This window comes from Rhinolophus sinicus, linkage group LG02 (genome assembly GCF_036562045.2).
Source record: "Rhinolophus sinicus isolate RSC01 linkage group LG02, ASM3656204v1, whole genome shotgun sequence".
Lineage (NCBI taxonomy): Eukaryota > Metazoa > Chordata > Mammalia > Chiroptera > Rhinolophidae > Rhinolophus > Rhinolophus sinicus.
Genome location: NC_133752.1, coordinates 188205731 through 188226810, shown reverse-complemented (window position 1 = coordinate 188226810; position 21080 = coordinate 188205731). Strand labels below are relative to the sequence as shown.

The 21080-nt window shown below is 50.2% G+C and overlaps 2 protein-coding genes across 2 annotated transcripts in view; one reads left to right on the top strand and one right to left on the bottom strand.

Annotated features, from left to right (window-relative positions):
* Positions 1-21080, top strand: part of SYN3 (synapsin III) — a 407670-nt gene that overhangs the window by 114154 nt on the left and 272436 nt on the right. The gene's annotated exons all lie outside the window — the stretch shown is intronic.
* The window catches only part of TIMP3 (TIMP metallopeptidase inhibitor 3), a 57465-nt gene continuing 37164 nt past the window's right edge, over positions 780-21080 (bottom strand). The window contains exons 2-5 of the mRNA XM_019728422.2: positions 14160-14242; positions 6572-6683; positions 5775-5896; positions 780-4706 (exon numbers count right to left, since the gene is read on the bottom strand). Of these exons, the coding sequence (XP_019583981.1) occupies positions 4509-4706; positions 5775-5896; positions 6572-6683; positions 14160-14242 (515 nt within the window). The 3' untranslated portion in view covers positions 780-4508. The remainder of the gene's footprint in view (positions 4707-5774; positions 5897-6571; positions 6684-14159; positions 14243-21080) is intronic.

Below are 21080 nucleotides of genomic sequence, written 5' to 3'. Positions count from 1 at the left end.
TCTGCTTAAGACTCGGCCTTGGGCAGTGAATTAATCTCTGTGCGCCTGAGCTGCCATCGCTGAAAACCATGGGTGACCGTGGAACAACCTCATGAGTTGTGGAGACTCAGTGAAGTCCCGTGTATGGAGGGCTGTGCCTGGCCTCTCACAGGGGCTCAAAGTAGAGTTGCTGTAAAATAGGGGCCAAGCTCTACCCTGGTACACTGTCAACAAAGGAGGGAAGTTGCTTGGAGGGTCCACAGCCACGGCAGCCCGCTGAGGGTGATGGGCCCAGCTCTAAGCTCCGGGAGGGCTTTGCCAGCTATAGGGCGGCCGCATGCGCTCCTGGCGTTCCCCACGAGGCTGAGCCCCACTCAGCATGTCAGGCAGGCATCTGGCACCGAGGGCTGCTGTGTGCGGCCTTCCCCTCCCCACTTCCATTTGGTTGACATTCTTAGGAAGAAAACAGGAAAGGCCGAGTCAGAGCTCCAGTATGAGAATACCTGTTCCACTGATAGGTAATTAGATAACAATCCAGATTCTGGAGAACTCTGGAGAACTCTGGCCAGAGAATCAGAGAGCAAGGTCAGGGCTGCATTAGCAGCCAGGAGGAAAATCTACGCTGCGTCTCCTGAAATCCCTCCTGCCTGGGAGAGGACTGGGGCAGAGTGGGTTCAAGCTAGAGGTGAGTGGAAGGAGGTCAGGGTGCATGGGCCTGGAGCCAGGGCAGTAGGACTGGTCTGAGAGCTGTACACCCCGCAGTGGCGACCAGGACACAAGGAGGCAAGAGACTGCAGGTGTGTGATAGAAATAAAACCACTTTACTGTTTAGCATAAAGGACACACTATAAAAAGTGAACATTATGCAACATTACAAGACAATATACATTCACGGAATATAAAATTCATAAATAACATGGAGGAAAACTGTAAACAGTGCTACAAAATTTAGCAACAAATACATTCCTTCTAGACAGGGTTTTCTCTGGTTGGTTTCTCTCCATCACTTCCGAGTCTCAGGACAGCAGACTGGCTAAAGTGGGCAGGCGGGGGTGTGGGAGAATCCACGAAGCCCCTCCCCTCCGAGCAGGAACCGGTCTCTAAGTTCTTTCCCTCCTCAGCTTCCCAGGAGCCAATTTGGAGGCTGTTGGTACCCACCTCTCCTACGCGCCCCCAGTTTGTTTTGCTTTTGCCATCAGATTTGCAAAGTGTTTTTCTTGGGTGAAACTATTTTACTGATACTTTTACTTTAGGCAGGCAGAAGCCAAACACGTGGGTGTCATCTTAGGGGAATCCGCGTTGACAATCGTCAAGCAGGACGAAGGGCTGGGGTAGGGGAGGGTGGTGTCTCTCTCCGCGTCTCGAGACAGAGCTGTTCCAGTAAATCGTTTATTTCTTGAATTGCTCAAGAACCATGGTATGAAAAACGGTGCTCATGCGCTGTAGCCTGACCATCGTATAGGCAAGTCTGGGGCTGGGTGAAGGCAGAGCTCTGGAGTCCCCCGTGTTACCTACCCCGGCCTGATGGAGCATTGACCCCGGGGGCAGAGCCTGGGTGTGGCGCTTCCCGGATAGGGAGGCAGGAGACGGCCAGGGAGGCTAAGAGATCTTGGAATTGTAGCTCTCACGGCCTGGGATTTTTAGGAGAAACCATGGCTTTGCAGTTGGGTGGGCAAGGGGACTAGGGGGAAATGGAATGGGAATGACCAGCCGACTGCCCAGGGCTTGTTAGTTGATACAGAGCATGGACGGTGGGTGTGCTTGCTATTTTTTCCCCTCCTCCATTCTACTCCAGACAGCACTGGGATGCTGACAGAGAAGAGGCTGGAGGAGGCTCAAAGGCTAGTTTCTTCTCGTTTCCCCAATTCGCCAGTCTAGCTGCCTGCACAGTAGAAGTATTTACCCTCCATTCCACTGTAGAATTTGATTCAGGAAAATGGCGGCATGTGGGTTTCATTTTTCTTTTTTTCTCTTAAACACGATGTACACATATGACAGCCTACACATGACACAAGATTTAGCAAAATAAAACGCTCACGATATGATTGAAAATACAGAAGTGTCTCAGCTACATAAATGACTTTAAATTATACAGTAAGTGAACAGGTGAAATAAACAAAGCTATAGCTGATAGAAAGCTCAAAAACCGCCCTCTGCCAACATTGCTTTGCAAAGGAAACTCCTTTGCCCAGGACCTCCTGTGCTTGTTGCCAGGACCTGGCAGAGGCATTGTGGCTCCGCCAACTTGTCTGCAGGGAAATTTCAGCTGACTCATGCTCAGGCCTCACCCCAAGTCCCTCCTGTATGAGTGGAGGTGACCCCATCGGGGACCAAGAATGGTCAGATGCCTCACGGAGGCGAGGCTGGTGGCCGGTTGTGGGAGGGCACTCCTGCGGGTTGCATCAGGGGTTCCACCTCGTAAGACTTTGAGGTTGAAATAGAGAACATCTTAAAACACCAAGTCTGGGGGGGTTACCCCTTAAAAGCCACTGGCCTGCTGACCTCAGCTCCTTCTGCTCAGACGGCCCCACTGAGAAGGCAAAGCCTCATGTTTCCCACGTGCCAAATGTCATGACCACAAGGTGGAAGGTACTAGGTAATGAACTCAATCCCAAGGACACTGCACGCGTGTCCCGTCTTCCCGCTCTGGGGTTCTGCCACACACCCTGCCTAGGCATCTGTGTGTGCATGCAAGACGTTGCAACATGTTGTCTGCTTCTTTTTGTTCTCCTGTTTCAATTGGCAGCTGTTTCCTAAAGCGGAATGAACTGAAGATACAAACACTAATAGAAGATAAATACCCATAATCTGAAAAAAGAGAGCAATCATGTTAAATGTCACCATCCCTACCATCCCCAAGTCTGTAAAATGTACATTATCATCTACGTTCGGCATCTCATTTTCAGCACTAAATTATAAAATACTTTTATTTCATTGGAGAATTTATATTATAGTTTTATTTCAACAAAACATGACAGAACCCCACAGCCGACCGCTGAGTCCGGCTCCCCCAGTGACCACCAATTTAAATCCATGAGGTGGAGACCTCAGGAGGTGGCATTTGCCCACCATGGAGCAGGAGGAAGAGGAGCACTGTCCCCAAGCCCAGGAAAGGTGGCCATCCAGCCTTGGCAGGACACTCTGCAGCTTTCCCTCCTGTGCCCAGGGCCCTGACCCATATTAACTCACCTCCCATCTGAGCCAAGCCAGTAAGGCAGTTACGTGAAGGCCCCGAATGTGAATGAAGCAGGAGAAAAGGTGAGGGACAGAGGTCAGATGACCTCAGTTAGAGGAATGCCGAGGGTGTTCAGAATTTCAAATTTTAATTAAAATGCAAAAAAAAAAAAAAAAAAAAATCAACTTGGAATGTCTTGATTTTCTTCAAACAAGCAACAACAACAAAATAGAAGAGCTTAAACTACTGGCGTATTTAACAGCATTGAACAGAATTCTGTGTCCTGTAAAAAATCAGCTTATGTCCTTGTGTGGATATATGCAAATGTGTATGCAAACACATCCCCCCCTCGGTGAGCTAAATGCTACTTTGGAAATAGTATTCTCTGTCCAAGTCTACTTGGCTATACCTGTGGATAGTGTATGGTGTCTGTATTTCTCCCATTTACGTAAAGGCGAGCTCCTGGTCAAATCTACCCAAGGGTTTTCCAGGAGGAAATCTTGTGGGAGGCGGGGAGAGGAAAGACATTCATCTCAGTCTTTCACCTGAGCTTCTGTACAAGGCAGGCAAATTGCCTCCGGACCTCGGGCAGATGTTTAAGTCTTCACCCACTAAGAAAGCTCTGTTATGCCGGCCGGCCTGCTTGCTCCAGACTCAGAAACATCAGGTCCACCCAGGTGTCACTGGGCTGGGGGGATTGTGTGTGTGCTACATCATCTCAGACCCTCTCTGGTAGTTTGTTCCTTCCCTCTGACACTGACATGCAGACACAGACAGACGGTGTCTGTTTGGGACATGCAGTAGCATCTCCTGGGTGGGGGAGATCTTCTGCATACCTTGAGTCTATCTGCTCGCTCGCTGCCCTCGACTGATCCTGAAACAGCTGGCCTTTCAGTGGCTTCCTTGTCTGTGGCCTTTCTGTACTGGGGTGGAGAAGAAGGGCCGAGGGAGGAGGGTCTGGGAGATGAGGTGGGGAAGAACCAGGAGGGGTCGGTATGACAATGCCCAAGTGGGATAGTTTTTTGATTTTTGTTTTCCTAAAAAAATATAGATTACGTTATCATGAAGAAGAGGAGTGTACGTTTCCCCGTTCTCTCTGGCAGGGCACCAGAAATTCCTGGGTGGACATGGGTGATGTCAAAACCAAAAGAAGGGCTTGGGAGTGGGGGCAGGGGGGCAGGAGGATGTTTCCAAATAAACTCCATAGGACAGCATAGACTTTTCTTTAAGTGTTCGAAGTGCTAAATTTGCGAGAAAACAGGCACTAATTTCATTGTCATCATCTGGGAAGAGTTAGTGTCCGAGGGAAGCTCAGCGGGAAGGGAGGGAGGTGCGGTGGGGCAGGGTCTGGCGCTCAGGGGTCTGTGGCATTGATGACGCTTTTATCCGGGGGGGCCCATCCTCGGTACCAGCTGCAGTAGCCACCCTTCTGCCGGATGCATGCGTAGTGTTTGGACTGGTAGCCGGGGTAGCCGAAATTGGAGAGCATGTCGGTCCAGAGACACTCGTTCTTGGAGCTCACAAAGCAAGGCAGGTAGTAGCAGGACTTGATCTGCAATTAGATAACAACCATCGGTTGGTAGATCCCGCCAGGGTGGACCTAGGTCTGATGCTTGCCCGAGTCTGGATTCAGAACCTGGGACCACTGCACGTGCAGCCCAGACACATCAGTCCCTTAGAGACAATAATATAAATAATACTAACACTTACTGAGCACCTACCATGTGCCAGACATTCTGCTGAGTGCTGCTGTTATTCTCTTTGATTCTCGTAACAGATATAGCTCGCTTTTACAGATAAGGAAATAGAGGCTCAGAGAGGTTAAGTAACTTGCTCCAGGTCACACAGCGAGCAAGCTGTAGAATTAGACATGTGAGAGAGCTTTTCCCTCTCCAATGGTAATAGGCAAGGATGAGAGATCTGAGTTGTTGTAGGGAAACTGAAGAATGAGAAAGATTAATGCATAAACTCTGAGTCCCACGGCCCTAGGCTGGAAAGACTTCATGAGCTGTGTGACCTAGGGCTGGTTACTTAAGGTCTCTGAGCCTCTATTCACTCATGCAGAATAGGGCTAATAGGAACGGAAACCACACAGAGTGGTGAGAACCAAGTGAGAGAACAGCCCAGCTCCCACCCACAGCAGCAAGGCTGTATGGCTGGGCCCTGTGCTTGGGCCAAGGAGCTGGGCCTGGTGGAAGCGTCATTTTCTGTAGTGTGTGGGATCAGCAGTCCTACCTCGGCTTGCCCACCTGGGGGTGGGGGTGGGGGCACCACTGAGTCAGCTGCTCGGGCGAGCCCTCTTGGGACTACCTGGTAGGACCTGCCAGTGCCAGGACCCTGTACCTGCCACCAACTTGAGCCGCGGGAGGGGCCGGACTCTGGAGAGCACTTGTGCCCCAGCAGCTGCCAAGTGGCACGGAGCCAGCTGATTCCAGCAGAAAGGCATTCTTCTCTCGCCTTCTCTGCTGCTCAGCCTGGGGGCCACATTCCTTACCACCCCCGCTCAGACCTGCTCGTCTGCCCTGGCCCCACACTCACTCCTTCCAGCACACGCCCCAGTGCCCAGCACAGCAGGAGCTGGGAGCCAGCACCTGCCCTGCTGCCCGTCCCGGAGGCTTACCTTGCAATTACAACCCAGGTGATACCGATAGTTCAGCCCCTTGCGCTGCGAGATGGTGAGCTGGTCCCACCGCTCCACGAAGTTGCAGAGTCCCGTGTACACCTTACCATCATAGATACGGCCTAGAGGAGGACAGAGGGCGGTTAAGGGGAGCCCAGCCCAAAGGGAAAGAATTCACACCGACGGAGTACCCACCTTAGGCCAGGTACTATGCTACAGACATTTCAGTCCTGTGATTTTATTTCATCCTCCCCAACACCTTTTAAGATGAGCTGCAGCCCCATTTTCCAGATGGGGAAAATGAACTCAGAGAGGTTAAGTGGTTTGCAGAAGTTCTCAAACCATGAAGGGCTGGACGTGGGACTAGGGACCAGCTCTTCACTTCTCACATCAATGGTTTTTGGTTTTGGTATTTTCTTTCCTACATCGACTGCCTAAAAGGGGGTAACTCTCAAAGCTGGACCTAGTAAATGGACTGTGAGGTGGAGAGAAATAGGCACTGGCAATCCCTTTTAACTTAACAGTAGAGCTGAGAAACTGCAAAACTAGGAGATTTCCTCCACAGGGTCAGTGGTGGTGGAGCTGAGACTAAACCCCAGCCTCAGTGCAGGAGCCTCAGCTCCCAACACTGGCTAAGCAAGATGGACTCAAGACTGGATACTGGTTATAGTTCACTGGGCGCAATGCAAAGGTCCCTGGGACACTTTGGGGTCAACTACTCCTTCCCCATCCTTCTGAAGTGAAGGAACGGTGGACCCTGGCCACACCCTGGCCTAGATGCTCGAGTTGGCTATTACCTGTCAGCAGGTACTGGTACTTGTTGACCTCCAGCTTAACGCCACAGAGACTTTCGGAAGCTTCCGTGTGGATGTACTGCACGTGGGGCATCTTGGTGAAGCCTCGGTACATCTGTGGGCAGAAGGAACATCATGGGAGGAGGACCAGGGCTCAGGAGGCATGCTGTCATTGGGTCTGTGGGAGTCTGATCCCCTCATTGGCCATCGTGCGGCCAGTCACTCACCCACCCACCCCAGGTCCTTCCCTCCTCATGAGGCCACCTAGTCTCCTCGTGGCTGAGCCATCATTGGTGTTTTCCCAGAGAAAACTTCCTGTTCAGCCAGTCACATCTCCCACTCCAACACCCCCACCATACGCCTCCGGAGATATACATTTCTCTATTTGCAACCCCTGCATAGAAATCCAGAGATGAATTTGCTGTGAAAGGGGTCCTGCCAGCCTCCCCAACCTCGGGATCTGAGCTCCAAGAAGGCAGCCAGCCAGCCAGCGTTTTCATGACATCTTTCTGCCATTTTCCAGTGTATAAAGGCATTCTCACCTTCTCCTCACCGCATCCTCCCAAGAACCCTAAGAGGCAGGTATTATTATACCCATTTTACAGATGAGGACTCTGAGAGAAATTCTGTTTGGCTGGCAAAAGTTGAGGTCAGGCCAGGGGCTCTCCATGCTTTTATTCTTCTGAGCATCAGATGAAAGCATTGGGTTCTTTTACCCCAGGTAAAGCATATACAGATGTTCAAAACGCCTAGATTTTTAACTACTTTATAATTATGAAATTGCTGCTCTGTGGGCATTTTTATCTACAACATAATCTGATACAGTAGTTCTCAACTGGAGGCGATTCTCTCCCCACCCCAGGACACATTCGGCAATGTCTGGAGACATTTTTGGTTGTCACAATTGCGAGGTGATGGGGAAGGGTTGCTACTGGCATCTGTGGGTAGAGGCCAGGGGTGCTGCTAAATACCCTGTGATGCATGAGAAGCCCTCACAGCAAAGAATTATCTGGCCCCAAATGTCAATACTGCCAACGTGAGAAATTCTGCTCCAATATTAACCCATTTAATCCCAATAAAGCCCTATGAGGCAAGAACTATTATGCCCATTTTATAGATGAGGAACCTGAGGCCCAGGCAGGTTAATGGCTTCTCTAAGGCCGCACAGCTGGTAAATAGCAGAGGTAGGAATCCAAGCGGGGGAATTTGTTCCAGAGTCCGTGCTTTTATCCGTTACACTATGGTATCTCCCACTGCAGCCCCACAAGTTCATGTCCAAGGGCCTCTGACACAGGCCAATGTCACGTATGACTACTATGCCTCCATCATCAGCATGCTCCCAGAGCCACTGGTGTGAACATAACGGAGGCTGAACCCACTTGGTGCTTCTGGGTCGAGTCCACGAGCATTACATGGGTCCATCAAGACGGCTGTGCTGAGTGTGAGCTGGTGGAGTGGGATGGGGCGCTGAGGTGTTGTCAATTCCCAGGATCCCTCTAGTTCTCAGAGGCTACGGGCCATGGTCGCCTGGTGGTCTCTGGGCTTATCCCAATGGTTTACAATAGGACAGGGTCCCTACTTTAGCTCCTGGCATGCGTTATTAATTTACTTATGGTAATTAATAAAAAGCCAGACATCACCTCATGGCGTCGTCTCATCTAAGTGCCTCCCATTTGTTATAATGGGCTATTTTTTTTCTCCTTTTCTTTTAAGTGGCGACTGGCTGGCGGGGGTGGGTGGTCCACAAGGAGCTCTGCCATCACAAAGGGTCTGTGAGACTGACAGAGTTTGGGAGCCTCTGCTTTTTTAAGGGGAGCAGCCATCACTGCAGATGGTTTTAATTTCCCTGGCCTCCCTTCTTAACCCTCTTCTCCCCCGAGATTGGCCGCTGAAGGAGGAAACGCAGCGAGGCGCCGCTAGAAGCGCTGTCCACACTCAGTTTTCAGTTGTGCCGTGGCGAGCAGGGGGAGTCCCATCACCACCCCCCATTTCCTCAGGGATGGATGGTGCCTCGCTGGCTTTCACAGGAACCATGCTCAAGAGTGCTGCTGTGTGCATGCCGTCAGGTGTGGGCTTCAGAGAACTTCCCCACACTCAGTTCTGTGCCCAGCACCTTCTCATCTAGGTGTGGACGATCCTTGAGTTTGGGGCAAATGTGTCAATTCAGTTCTCGCTCTAGGTCTTTCGGGTCCAGCCTATGGGACCCTCAGTTCATTCCATGTGGTCTTTCCCCTTCATCTGATCTCTGTTCTATGGGTGAGAACCAAGCCCCTGCTGAGAGTCCAGTAACCAACTGCTCAGTAAGAACTCAGCTCGTCCAAATCACCTCGGCATCGTTGCTACTTTTAAATTTGCAGGCACCCTCGTTTTAACATGGCTTCTAGCACTGGCACACAGAGTGAAAATTGCCATCCACTACAAATGACTGGGTCTGACCAACACTGCATTGCAGGGTCAAGGCTGAAAATCACAATATAGTCAGTATGTGGGAAAGGCAGATTTTGCTCATTTAGTTTTCTTCTCTTTATAATAATCCTACCTGCACCTAAATATTAATCCAAAAGCATCAGGAGGTTTGTATTCATAGAGACCTAGAATTGGCTTGACAGATTTAGGAGGGTTATAATAGGCTTATAATGTCCTGAAATCAAAGCATCATAGAATCTCAGACTAGAAAAGGATGTGAATGGTAATCTAATCTAACTAATGCAATGGAGGATTACTGGGAAACCTGGGTTCTGGAGACAGACCAAGTCTGATTCTTGTCTCTGCCATTTATTAGCCACTTGGAAAGGGACTCAGTTTCTTTGTCTGTAAAATGGGGCAAAGGACTTATTTCATAAGGTGCTTTTGAGAATTAAAGGACTTAGAATAGCACTTGGCACACAAATTAGCTTAAAACCACTTAGACGCCAATTTGTAGTGAGCATGTCGCCCAGTCTCGTTTGTCTCAGTGCCGGTAGTTAAAGCTGGTTTGGATCGTCGAACCTAAGCAGGTGCTTCTCCCGAGCTCCACTGAGATATGGTTGACAAATAAACAGTGTATATATTTAAGGTGTATATATAAACAGTGTATATATAGGGAAGGGATTACTGCAGTACAGCTAGTTAAGGTATCTGTAACCTCATACAGTTACTTTTTGTGTGTATACACGAGAACACTTAAGATCCACTCTCTTAGCAAATTTCAAGTATACGATACAGTATTGTTAATTATAGCCACCATGCTGTGCGTCAGATCTCCAAAATTTATTCATCTTGCATAACTGAAACTTTGTTCCCTTTGACCAACGAGATATCTCCCCAGGTCCCCCACCTCCCAGACCTGAGTAACTACCATTCTACTCTCTGCTTCTAAGAGTCTGACTTTTTTAGATTCCACAACAAAGTGAGATCATGCAGTATTTGTTCTTCTGTGTCTGGCATATTTGACTTAGCCTGTCTTCCAGGTTCATCCCGTTGTTACAAGTGACAAGATTTTCTTCTTTTTTAAGACTGGATAGTATTCCTGTGTGTGTGTGTGCGTGTGTGTGTGTGTGTGTGCGTGTGTGTGTGTGTGTGTGTGTGTGACCCTGGACTCTACAAGTCCCTGGGCCTCCCACCTTGGGAGGATCTACACAAAGCTCCAAAAAGTTAGCTTCCCTTGGGGTGAAGGGACAGATAATGGGAGAAAGAAGTTTCTGAGTTTAAGGGAATTTGCATCTTTCTTATGGAATGTTTGGTCTTCACTCTACATTGATAGCATGAGATGTCACCATTTTGTCAAGTATTTCTGGCATGTGTACCGATGATTAGCACTGTGTGAACGCCGCTTCACAGCACAGACTCTTTTACAGACCAAGCACCTGCGTTTCACAGCTCTTACTCCACTGAGATACCAAACGCACAGTCTTTCCCTTACAGAATGGCTGCCTAGCTGGGGAAGCAGAGGCATGAGTATGGAGGCAGTCTGTGCAGAAGGCTAATGAGAGACTCAGAGCATAACAGCCACAGACAATGGGAGGAGGAGACCATTCCCTGTGTGCTGGGGGCGGGGGTGTCAGAGAGGCTTCCAGCTGGAGCTTCAAAGGCGAGACCCTGTATTGCTCATTTGATTAGACAAACCACTGAAGGAAGGAAGTCCCCGGGGGCCAAGCATTCCGATTGCCCAGCAGATCTATCCTGCCAGAGTGAGGACATGCACAGCACATGACCAGCAGGCCTTCCCATGGGACCCCTCCCAGGACCATCGGGGACAAAATGTCCCCCACGTGCTGTCCCCTGCAGCTGGCCTACGAGCATATCCCTCCTGCACAAACTACAGCCTCTGGCAAAGGTGACCGCTTTCTCATGGTCCTGGTAGGAGATAAGGTCCCCACAGATTGGAGCAGCCAATTCTGGAAACTTCCACCTTTGCACCACAGCCCGGTGGCTCAGCTCCAGCTCATCTCCAAGTTTGGGTTTGCAATGAGCTCCCTCAACATTCTAACACCTCCTCCCCACCACACACCTGTGGCTGTCTGTGCACGTTGAATGTGCCTGAGAGATTGTTCAGAGGCTCGGGAATTAGAATATGGGAGAGGGTTTGTCTGTCTTCCATCTGGGTGAGGATTTTTTTGTTTTGTTTTGTTTTTTGGCGGGGTAACTCTGAGAATGAACAGAGAGGTGAGACGGGGTGGCTTGAATTCTCATGTTCTCGAAGTTCCTTTAGTCCCACTCTAAGGGAACCCTTGCTTACCCCATCTCACTCTCTGGGTAGACTCTCTAATCCACTAGAACAAAGCGCCCCAGGGACCAGTGCCAAAACTCATGCAGGCTCGCCTCTCTGACCTGTCCCCCTTCCCTCCTACGAAGATTTTTTTTTGGATACACTCTTTGCAGGACAGTTGCAAGTCAGGAGCTACACAGCTGCATGACAAACCCACAAACTCAAGCTAACCTCTTTTTGCTCCCTGGGGGAACTAGGTCCAGATGGGGTGGGGGTAGTCCCCAAAGTGGACAGGAATGGTTAGTCGTCCTGCTTCTCCACTGGTCTGTCACCTCCTTGTAGGCAAAGCTTAGAGTTTGGCTCTGGTTTGCCACTTTCTAGCGGTACGATCTTGATACTGTGTATCTGTTCCATAGGGTTATTGTGGGTATTGAGCCAGGTCAAGGCTCAGCAGAATATAGCAAAGGCTCAACAAATATTACTTGCATGGAGTCTTACGTTCACTCTAACAAGTGTTGTCTTTGTAGCCCCAGCTGGAAGCACAGTGCTAAGCAGACAGGGTGAGCGTGAGGGGAGAGAGAGGGAGGGCTTGGATGGTGTACTCCTACGTCCTGCACCGTCTCTGAAACCTGGTGCCTGGAGGCCGGCAGAACCCAGTGGCCTCTCTGGATAGAAGAGCAATGACCAGTTCTGTGGACTATCTAATACTGAGCTGGTAGGAGGGGCAGAGTTAATAAAAGGCATTGGATAGTGGTTGATGACCAGAGTAAGATGGCAAGGAGATTTGGGGAGTGGTGTAAAGAACACACAGGATTGGGAAGGAATCCTGACACCTCAGCTAGGGAGCCAGATCTACCTTTAATTAAATGCAGGACTCTGAGCAAGTCATTTCCCGTTTGAGGCTCTGTCAGAAGGAAAACGAGGGATTTTGTCTTCTACTGCCCAGCACGTTGTTCCGTGAACCTGGGTAAAGGATCGTGAATGGACAGCAGAAGAGCAGCACCCTGGGAGCAGGGGGGTGTGCTCTGAAGCTGAAGGGGGAACGAATGTTATTTGGCCTCTAAACACTCCCCCCTCCAAGTGGCTGGTCTGATGCCAATGAGGGGAAATGGGACATTCTGCCCACAGGAAGGGTCTCCGACCAGCCTGGCATCCAGGTCCCAGAGGAAGGAGGGAAGCTAGGCTAGCTCAGGAACCACTGCCTCCCACTTCCCTTCCTCACAGCTCTCTGCTGACCCCAGTGTCTCAAATGTGAAGGATTGTTCCAGAGCAGGCAAGGCATGTGTTTCCTAAACCTCTGCTTTTGTCTAAGATGCTTTGGCATTTACCCGCCAGCTGCCAGGGGTTGCACAGTGGGTTTGGGGGCTTGTTGTGGCTCTCATTGGTCCCCCTCTGCCCACTGTCCTCATCCCACGGCCATCTGAAAACATAAGCAGGTCCTGTGACCAAGCTTGGGAAGCCAAGGGCAACGGGCCAGGGCTGACTCTGGATATTACATAACCAGAGGCCGTGGATGTTTCCAAAACTGAATCCAAAGCGACAGGTTCAAAAACTTAGTACATCTGACCTCAGGCCTGAGGGTGCAGGAAGAGTGAGACCACGACGTCTGCCTCTGGGATGGATGGGTGCCACCCGTGGGCTGTGTCACTCCCCCCAGTGCTTTCTCTCCAGGCCAGTGGGCTCTCACCCTCATTCCCCCATTAGATGGACAAGCATTCATCAGTGCCTGCTGCGTGATGGGCCCTGCCCTGACTGCTGTGCATGCTAATATGAGCAGTGAGTAAAGGGGCTGGCAATCGCCCTGGACCTGAGTGCACCCGTCTTGAACTTCTGATTTGTCACACACATGTGTCCTCTCTCCCCGCCTGACTAGTTCCTAAATGCAGGAACCCCATCTTCCGAGCAGCCTCCGCGGCGCCTACACATAGGGAGGTGCTTACCAAGGTGGGGTGCTGGACCAGTTGTGAAATTATTGAAGGTGAGGCCCCTGTCCTCTCTGCCAAGGCAAACATAACTATTCCTTTCCAGCATCTAAAGCGCTCCTGCTTAGAAGTAACAGGGCCAGTGTGCCAGGGCACTTAGAATCCTGAGCCGGAGGGTCCCCACGGGCACCAAGCCCAACCCTGCACTGTTAACAATGGCAAAGCTGAGGCCCAGGGAAAGGGGTGATTCCAAGGTGAGCCAGTTAGGAGTGGAGCTGAGACCAGGAAGCAGGGTCGGTAGGTTTCTAATCTGATGCTCTTTTCCTTAAGACAGATTTCCTTGACGGGCCTTATAGTGGTAACGTGCTCAGGACTATAGTTAGTTACATGAATGTGCTTAGTAAACGGGGCTAACACGCTGGGAAAATAGGTGAGGAGGGTGCCGTTCCTATCTCAGGATGAGGTTTCTGTGATCAGCAAATTCAATGTAAAGATTCGAGGAGTTAAACCTACGTTACAACCTCAATGGCTGCACCAGACCTGTAGGTGTTGTTGAAACTCAAAAAGTCAAAGCTCGAAAGAGGCTGGAAGACCAATCCAGACCAAGCTCCTCATTTTACAGATGGGAAAACTGAGGCTCAGAGGGGGCAGTGATTTGGCCAAGGTCTCATAGTTACCAGGTAACAAGGCTGTCTGCTGTCTGGTTCCAGAGCCCACACTCTTAACAACTGCCTCTGAGGGACTCCCCCCAGGCTAGCTGTGGGATAAAGCAGCCACCATTCCCCCTCTTCCCGCCCATCCCTTTCTGCTGCCTCAGAAACACCCTCTCCAGCAGGGCAGAAGGGCTGGGTCTGGGGCTCAGACACTGAGCAAACACACATCCTGGTTCCAAACCACCTTGCCTCCACTGACCAGGCCTCCACTGGCAGAAAAACAAAAGCGAACCCAGAAGCCCTCCTGGAGCCCGGCTGCCGTCACTCACCTTCATCTGCTTAATGGTGTAGACCAGTGTACCAAACGGCCCCTCCTTCACCAGCTTCTTTCCCACCACCCTGGCCCGGATCACTGCAGAGAAAGGCAACACAGAGACAGGCAGGAGGTTAGGGAGGCCTGAACCACATCACGAACCCCATCGTGAGGGGGATCCCCAGCCCCCAGGGTGCCTAGCACTGCTTTCTTACCTTTGAGCCAACTAGAATAGACAACTGTGTTTATTAGAGCAGCAATTCAAATGAGGGAGACTGGGGGTGGGGGGGAGGAGTGGAGAAAGAAGGGAAGGCGGTCATGATTCGAGTTATTGCCTCTGAATGTCCACAGTGGCTGGCCCTGGAAATTCCTAGGCTGCAGGGGCCTGGAGGGGTCGCTTGACTGTGGTTCCACCATAATCCAAAACCTAGTTCACCTGTTAGGGCTTCTTGCCCTCCGTCCATTGCCCACCTGCCACTCCCATGGCCTCCCAGACCTACTCTTTCTACCAGGACCCGTTCCTGAGCCTCGTGTGGCGCCTTTCCTTGGCATGTATGAATTCATTCCCTCCTGACATGCCCAGAGTTGCTATGCACCCAGCCTCCCCATCATGCCCCAGTCAGTGTTCTGATGGGAACCTGGTTACCCAGCACTCACATGGCAAAGGACGCAGTCGAGTGTCACTCACCGAGGGTGCAGCAGAGGAGGGAGGGGTTGGCAGTGTGGGCTCAGGAGCCAACAGAACCGTTCTCATGGCAGCCCTGCTCTTTCTAACTCTAATGACAGTGGGCAAGAAACTTTGTTTCTGGCCTCCAACTTTCCTCTTCTAATGAAACCAGTGTAATAAGGGCACCAATCTCCTGATTTGAAGGGAGTAGGCAAGATAATGCATGTGAAAGTGTTGGCACTGTGTCTCGGACACAGTGTACGTTACAGAAATGTGAATGCCATCATTATCATCATTATAACCCAAAATGGGATGGGCTGACCATGGAAGGATTGTTCCCAAAAGATAGCTCCCATTTCGTGCAAAGCACATTTCACTCATTTACTCCTCGCAACCCCCAGACAGGGCGGTATTAGTGACCACCTGATAGCAGATAAGGGAACTGACAGAGAACTGAAGCCACTTCCTCTTTCTGAGCCATGAGTTTCTCATCTGTAAAGAGGACGTAAATAACTCCACCTATGCCAGGGAACTGGAGTGAGGATTAAACAAAAGATCCTGTGAAATGTCTTAACTACAGCATCTAGGAGAAAGCCGGTGCTCAGTAAATATTGGTTGACTATGAACACGAAAATCATTAGGTCCAGCATGAGAAAGGCTGGACGAGAGGCATTTATGCAGTGGGAACACAGGGAAGAGAGGGGTTGGCTTTGAGATTATAAGAGGAGTTTTCACTTTTTATGGAAAAGAAGCACTTAATACCTGTCGTCAAATACTTGTAAAACCAGCACATGGGGGACAGGTCTTGAAGACAGCATTCAGAAGTCGCATCGAAGTCACGTTCATTGGCTCAAAGAAAAAGTCTTCTACCGTGTTTCTCTGAAAATAAGACCTAGCTGGACCATCAGCTCTAATGCGTCTTTTGGAGCAAAAATTAATAGAAGACCCGGTCTTATACTATGTTATATTATAGAAGACCGGGTCTTATTTTACTCTAAGACTGGGTCTTCTATTAATTTTTGTTCCAAAAGATTCATTAGAGCTGATGGTCCGGCTAGGTCTTATTTTCAGAGAAACACGGTAGTAAAAGAACCAGTAACAAAAGGTGGGGCGGGGCAGAACAGGGCAGGATGGGGGACGCCATAGAGGCAAAGAATTTCATTCACGAGGGTCTGGATGTTCTCATGCTAAGACCTTGACCAGAATGGAATGGATTTTGCATGTATAGCAGCCATGCTTTGAATAGCAAATTCAGTGCGCGCGTGCACACACACACACACACACACACACACACACCCATTCTGGTAACTCCATTATTCTTCTCCATTTTGGACGTCCCACCATGTTTCTCAATTCATTGACTGTAATCTCATAAACAATTCTTTAATAGGAACCAATTCCCCCATCCCAACTGGACTCTGTCCTGTTCCTTCCCAAACGAGCTTGGATCCTACTTTCCCCATCAGACATGAAGTCAGGACTCTGAAGCATGAACGGCCCCTCCGGACCTTCTTGCCAGGGATGGCAAAACACGGAGCCCACTGGCACAGTCAGCAGTTTCGCGGCAGCAGCTCCAATTGGGAGGAGGCGAGGGGCTGTTTCCAAGTCTGCTGTAAAAACGAGAGGCTGGCAGGATCCCTTGAGACTCCGCCTGCACCTCTAACTTCACAGCAGTCTCCTCGGCAGGGAGCCACCCTCCCAGAGGCCCCAGGACTGTTTCCTCCACGTTAACCCCCACAGGCAGGTTGTAACAGCTTCCCTGTTGGGCAGAAAGCTCACAGGCCAGGACTTTCCTATTGATTCTTCCTGAATCGATTTGGCTCCATCTTTTTCTGCTTCATTAACACAGAAGGTAAACTAGGGACTTCATCTCTGCCGAGGGGGGGAAATAGCAAAAGGTCCTTTAAATAGCAACATCGACCCTTGCCTGGCTCAACAACAACAACAAAAAATGGCTTGACTTCATTTAGACGTAACATGCCATAAGCAGACCTGTCCCATAAATCTGGGTACTTCTGGAAGCTTCTGCACACACAGGGAGCCAATTCCTTCCTTACCCTGAAATGGCCTGAGCTTGGAACCTTTTCATCTGAGGAATAGTTCCCATGAAAAGAGAGTAAGTATTTGTAGTCAGGAAGCCACATCTGAGTTTGAGTTCCCCCATTACCATGTGGCCTCAGGCAAACCCCTCTGTGTCCCCTGAGTTCTTTCCTCCTAAATTTCTCTGATTGTCTTGGCCCAGTGCCCCTCATGTGGCTTACAAATGATGCACTCATTACTAGTGGAGCAGAAGCACGGCGTAGCATTGACGAGTCCGGAGCCTGACTCCCTTGCTTCACATCCCAGCGCTGGCACCCTGTGACCTTGGGGAAGTTACCACACCTCTCTGTGCCTCCATTTCCTAATTTCTGAAATGGGCACAATGACTACAGTACCTCATAAAGTTTTTTTTTAGTTTTTTTTTAACCTCATAAAGTTTGTGAGGGTTAAATAACAAACACGGTGAACAGTGGCCCAGCCCAAGCCCCACATATCTTACTAACATTCACCTCTCTACCGTGACTGCCATCATCATTTGTCCATCCTGGAGCACCTGGAGGCTTCTAATACATCCTGTAAGCTACGGCCTGGGGCTTTGCCCTAGGATAGGAAGATGGACACACTCAATCAAATGCCCTGGCCTTGCAAAATGTCAGGAAGAGATGGGGGAGCACACACACGCTGATCAGAACAAAAGTGCCCGCAGCACCTACTTCTTCACAAATACCTGTCCCATCTCATCACCCACGTGCAACCCAAGCACAGGCTCCCAGGACCAAATGAGGTCCCGTGGTCGTGGTCCAGAAAGACTGAGGCCGAGATAGCCCGGTGGAGAGGCCACACCAGTGTTTCCCTTGCGAAAACAAAACTGCACTCAAATTAAATGACATTCTGCTCTCCTAAATAGATTCGCAAAGTCCCTCCCGAGTGACCTGGCAGGCCAACCCCAAGCTCCGCCTGTTCGGTCTGTGAGTTAGTATGTCTTTCTTTGCTTCGGTTTCGCCTCCGCAATTTAAATGCGTGCTATTTTGTGCTTTCCTTTTTGGCAACAAGGGTGCTCCCGAGGCATTCGCTGGCCCAGGGGCCACCGTGGACAGGGGAGGGGTGACTTGCTCCAACAACAACAGAAGACAGTTTCCAAACTGGGAGCTGGCAGCCTGTCAGGCCGTTCCCGCCACCTTGATGTGGCAGCTAGAAGCCAGCTACACAGATGGGCTGGCTGACACCGGGTTTCTTTATTCCCCTTCGTGCTGGGGAGTGGCCTGCCCAGTGTCCTCCAGCAGCTAAACCAACATGGGTGGAAACTGGCTTGGGGTCCGGGAAACTGGGTTGGGTGCTAGGGAAGGTGACAACAAGAAATCCAAGTCCCATTTCCTACCTCCACAGAGTGCAGTCTAGCGAGTGGGGAGACAGAGTTTAAAAGTTCATGGCGAGAGAGCTGATCGCCAAGGTACAGAGCACCCCCTGGAAAGGGGGATGAGGTGTACCCCGAAACTCAGCCTGGGAGCTTCTCCTACTGCTGGGAGCTTCTCCTACTGCTGGGAATGAAATCTGTGCTTCTGGGGATACGGAGAAAACAGTAAAGAGTATTTTAACTGAAAAGGATGTAAGGAGAAACTGACCAGGCTATGTGTGCTTGTCATTAGTACAGTAATTAGTAAGTATACGTAGGGTCCTCTGAAACATACACACCTGAGGCTCCAGATGCAAAGGTATATATATATCCCTGTATTATTATCTCGGCTTTCCTTAAATAATTTTTTTTTCGGGGGGGGCTATTAAGGGCTTGTAAAAACAAAGGGAGCAAGACGCATCTCTTCCAGAAATGTATTAGGTTGGTGCCAAACTGATTGCGGTTTAAAAGGTTAAAAATTGCAAAAACTGCAATTACCTTTGTACCAACCTAATAATTGGGTGCTGCCGGCCCACACCTCCATCCACAGTAACTTATAGCACAAGCAGCACAAGTTTGGAACCAAGACCAAGTCCAATGGCAAACAGGATTCAGCTTCCAGTGCAGCTTACAGGTGTGTCCAGAAACAGCATATTCAGAGGGGGAAAAGGCCCGAGAGCTGGCCCCTGACTCCTACCCTCTCCTTCCACCTCCCATCCAACCATCTTTAGTCAAATCCAGACTTTTCTACTCTGAGTCGATGGTTGGACTTTCCTCCTGGTGGGCTGGAAGGCTGAGTTTGCCTGCTTTTTGGATCAAGGATCCCTTCACTGGACTAATGTACACCAGCTTAAGACCGGGTTCTGCCCATCTTAGCATCCTGTCAAGAGCACTGCGGATCCCCTCCATGACGTAGGACTCGGCTCAGCCATCTAGGGGGTGACATACACCCACTGCCCCCTTCCTGTCTCTCCAAAGGCCCTGTAGAATGATTTTCCTGGCTCAAAGTATGGTTTTTAGATGGACAACCAGGGTAAGTAAGGCACACCTGGACAGCAGGTATTAATAGAATGAATTTCTCCAAAAGCTATCCGTGTCCACCCCAGGGAGGAGTTGGTTCCTGTGACCGGCCCCCGCAGTCAGGATCTAGGCAGAAAGCCTGGGCCTCGGGCTCACCTGCCTTCTCAGGCCTGGATTTGGAGGAAAGAGAGGTCTGGTAGTGTTAGAATGATCCCCAGTCCCGTGGAAGCACGCCAGCAACGCGGAAGGAAGGATGCCTGTTATCCAACTTGTCTAAGAGTCACTTGATGTTTGTTTCCTGATTGTCATCCTCACAGGATGGCAAAGGAAGGGTCCTTTCTGAGGCCAGACATAAGCAAGAGGCCCCACAGCAAGGCAGGCCCCCAGCCCGTCTGGCTCTGTAAGCAATCCCCTGGTCCTGTGCTGTACCGTGCCTCTTGCCTGTCCGAGGAGGGCGGAGCCAGGCTCCCTTGCTCCTCCAGCTGTCCGCCTGCTAATTAACCATCGGCTCCTTGCACTTCGTTGTATCAGTTAGTCTAGAGGCGAGGGAAGGAACTAGAACACAGTGGTAACAACTACCGTTTATTAAACCCCTCCTATGTGCCAGGCAGTGTGTCTGTCATCTCACTCTACCCTCGTGGTAACCTTATACCTCATAAGGTTATTGTCCCCGTTTGCTAACTGAGGAAAAGAGGATCAGGAACCCTGAGGGCAGGTTTGCATCCCCTGGAAAAAAATGGGTGGGTCCCCCAGGAAAGCAGACTCCCTAAAAACATTTCCATGGGATTTGTACTGATTGCAAAATAGCTCATAATTTTTCCCCACCCCCACCATCAGGTCTGCTAAGGATCAGAGAAGAGAAATGGTCTCTAGGAGGAAGGACCCCCTGATAAGCCCCCAATGACCCCCCCACATCCCCTTGACCACTCACCACCTTTTCCCAATAACTCACACACACGCATATCCTCTGATTAGAAATAAGAATCTACAAGTAATCACCATTAGCAATATAACAGAACATCGTCTGTTTAGCATACTATGCTCTCCATCCAGGCTTTCGTGGAAGGAAAAAAACAACAACACAACTTAAAACCACAAAACCCGAGGTCCTAAGGTTTCTCACAACACTAGAATCTGAGGTTAGACTGATTAATCAGATGAGACAATGTCTGTGTAATAAGGCACTTTGTAACCCTGAAGCTAAACAAATGATATACTGTCATTTGCTGATGGTGATTTCTTATAGATTCTTCAATGTGCTCATCAGAGGCAGACAGCGGGGGGGCCCAAGATGGAGCATTTCCTCCTCCCACCACCAGTGGCCCTTTGCAAGGTCCTCCTCAATTATCTGCCACCTCTTTGGGGACACTCTGTTGATGCCCATGTTTAAGAAAAGAGCCTTCGGAACTCAGGGTGAAGGGCAGAGGCCTGAGGGGCCTGTCCAGCTGGACCCTTCAGGTTCCCAGGCTGTTTGTCACCACAACCCCAAACCCCAAACCCCAGAAGCCCCTGTACAGACTCAGAGTTGAAAGATCAAGGAAACCCCTGGAGAAGTGGACGTGATATATTAGAATGCACAGGCATGGAGCACGGGGACCTGGGTGAAGTCACTGCCCTGTCACTGTGTGACCTCGGGCAAGTCACTTCCATAAATATATAACTTGGGGTGATGTTAACCAACCCCTGAAGCGTTCCTGGGATGACCTAAGCCCCCACTCCGCACTCCACCAGTGCAGCGCTTGTCATAATCAGCCATGACCGCCACCGTGCTCCGTCTGGTCAGCGCTGGGTCCCTCTGCCTCCTCTTACTTCCATCC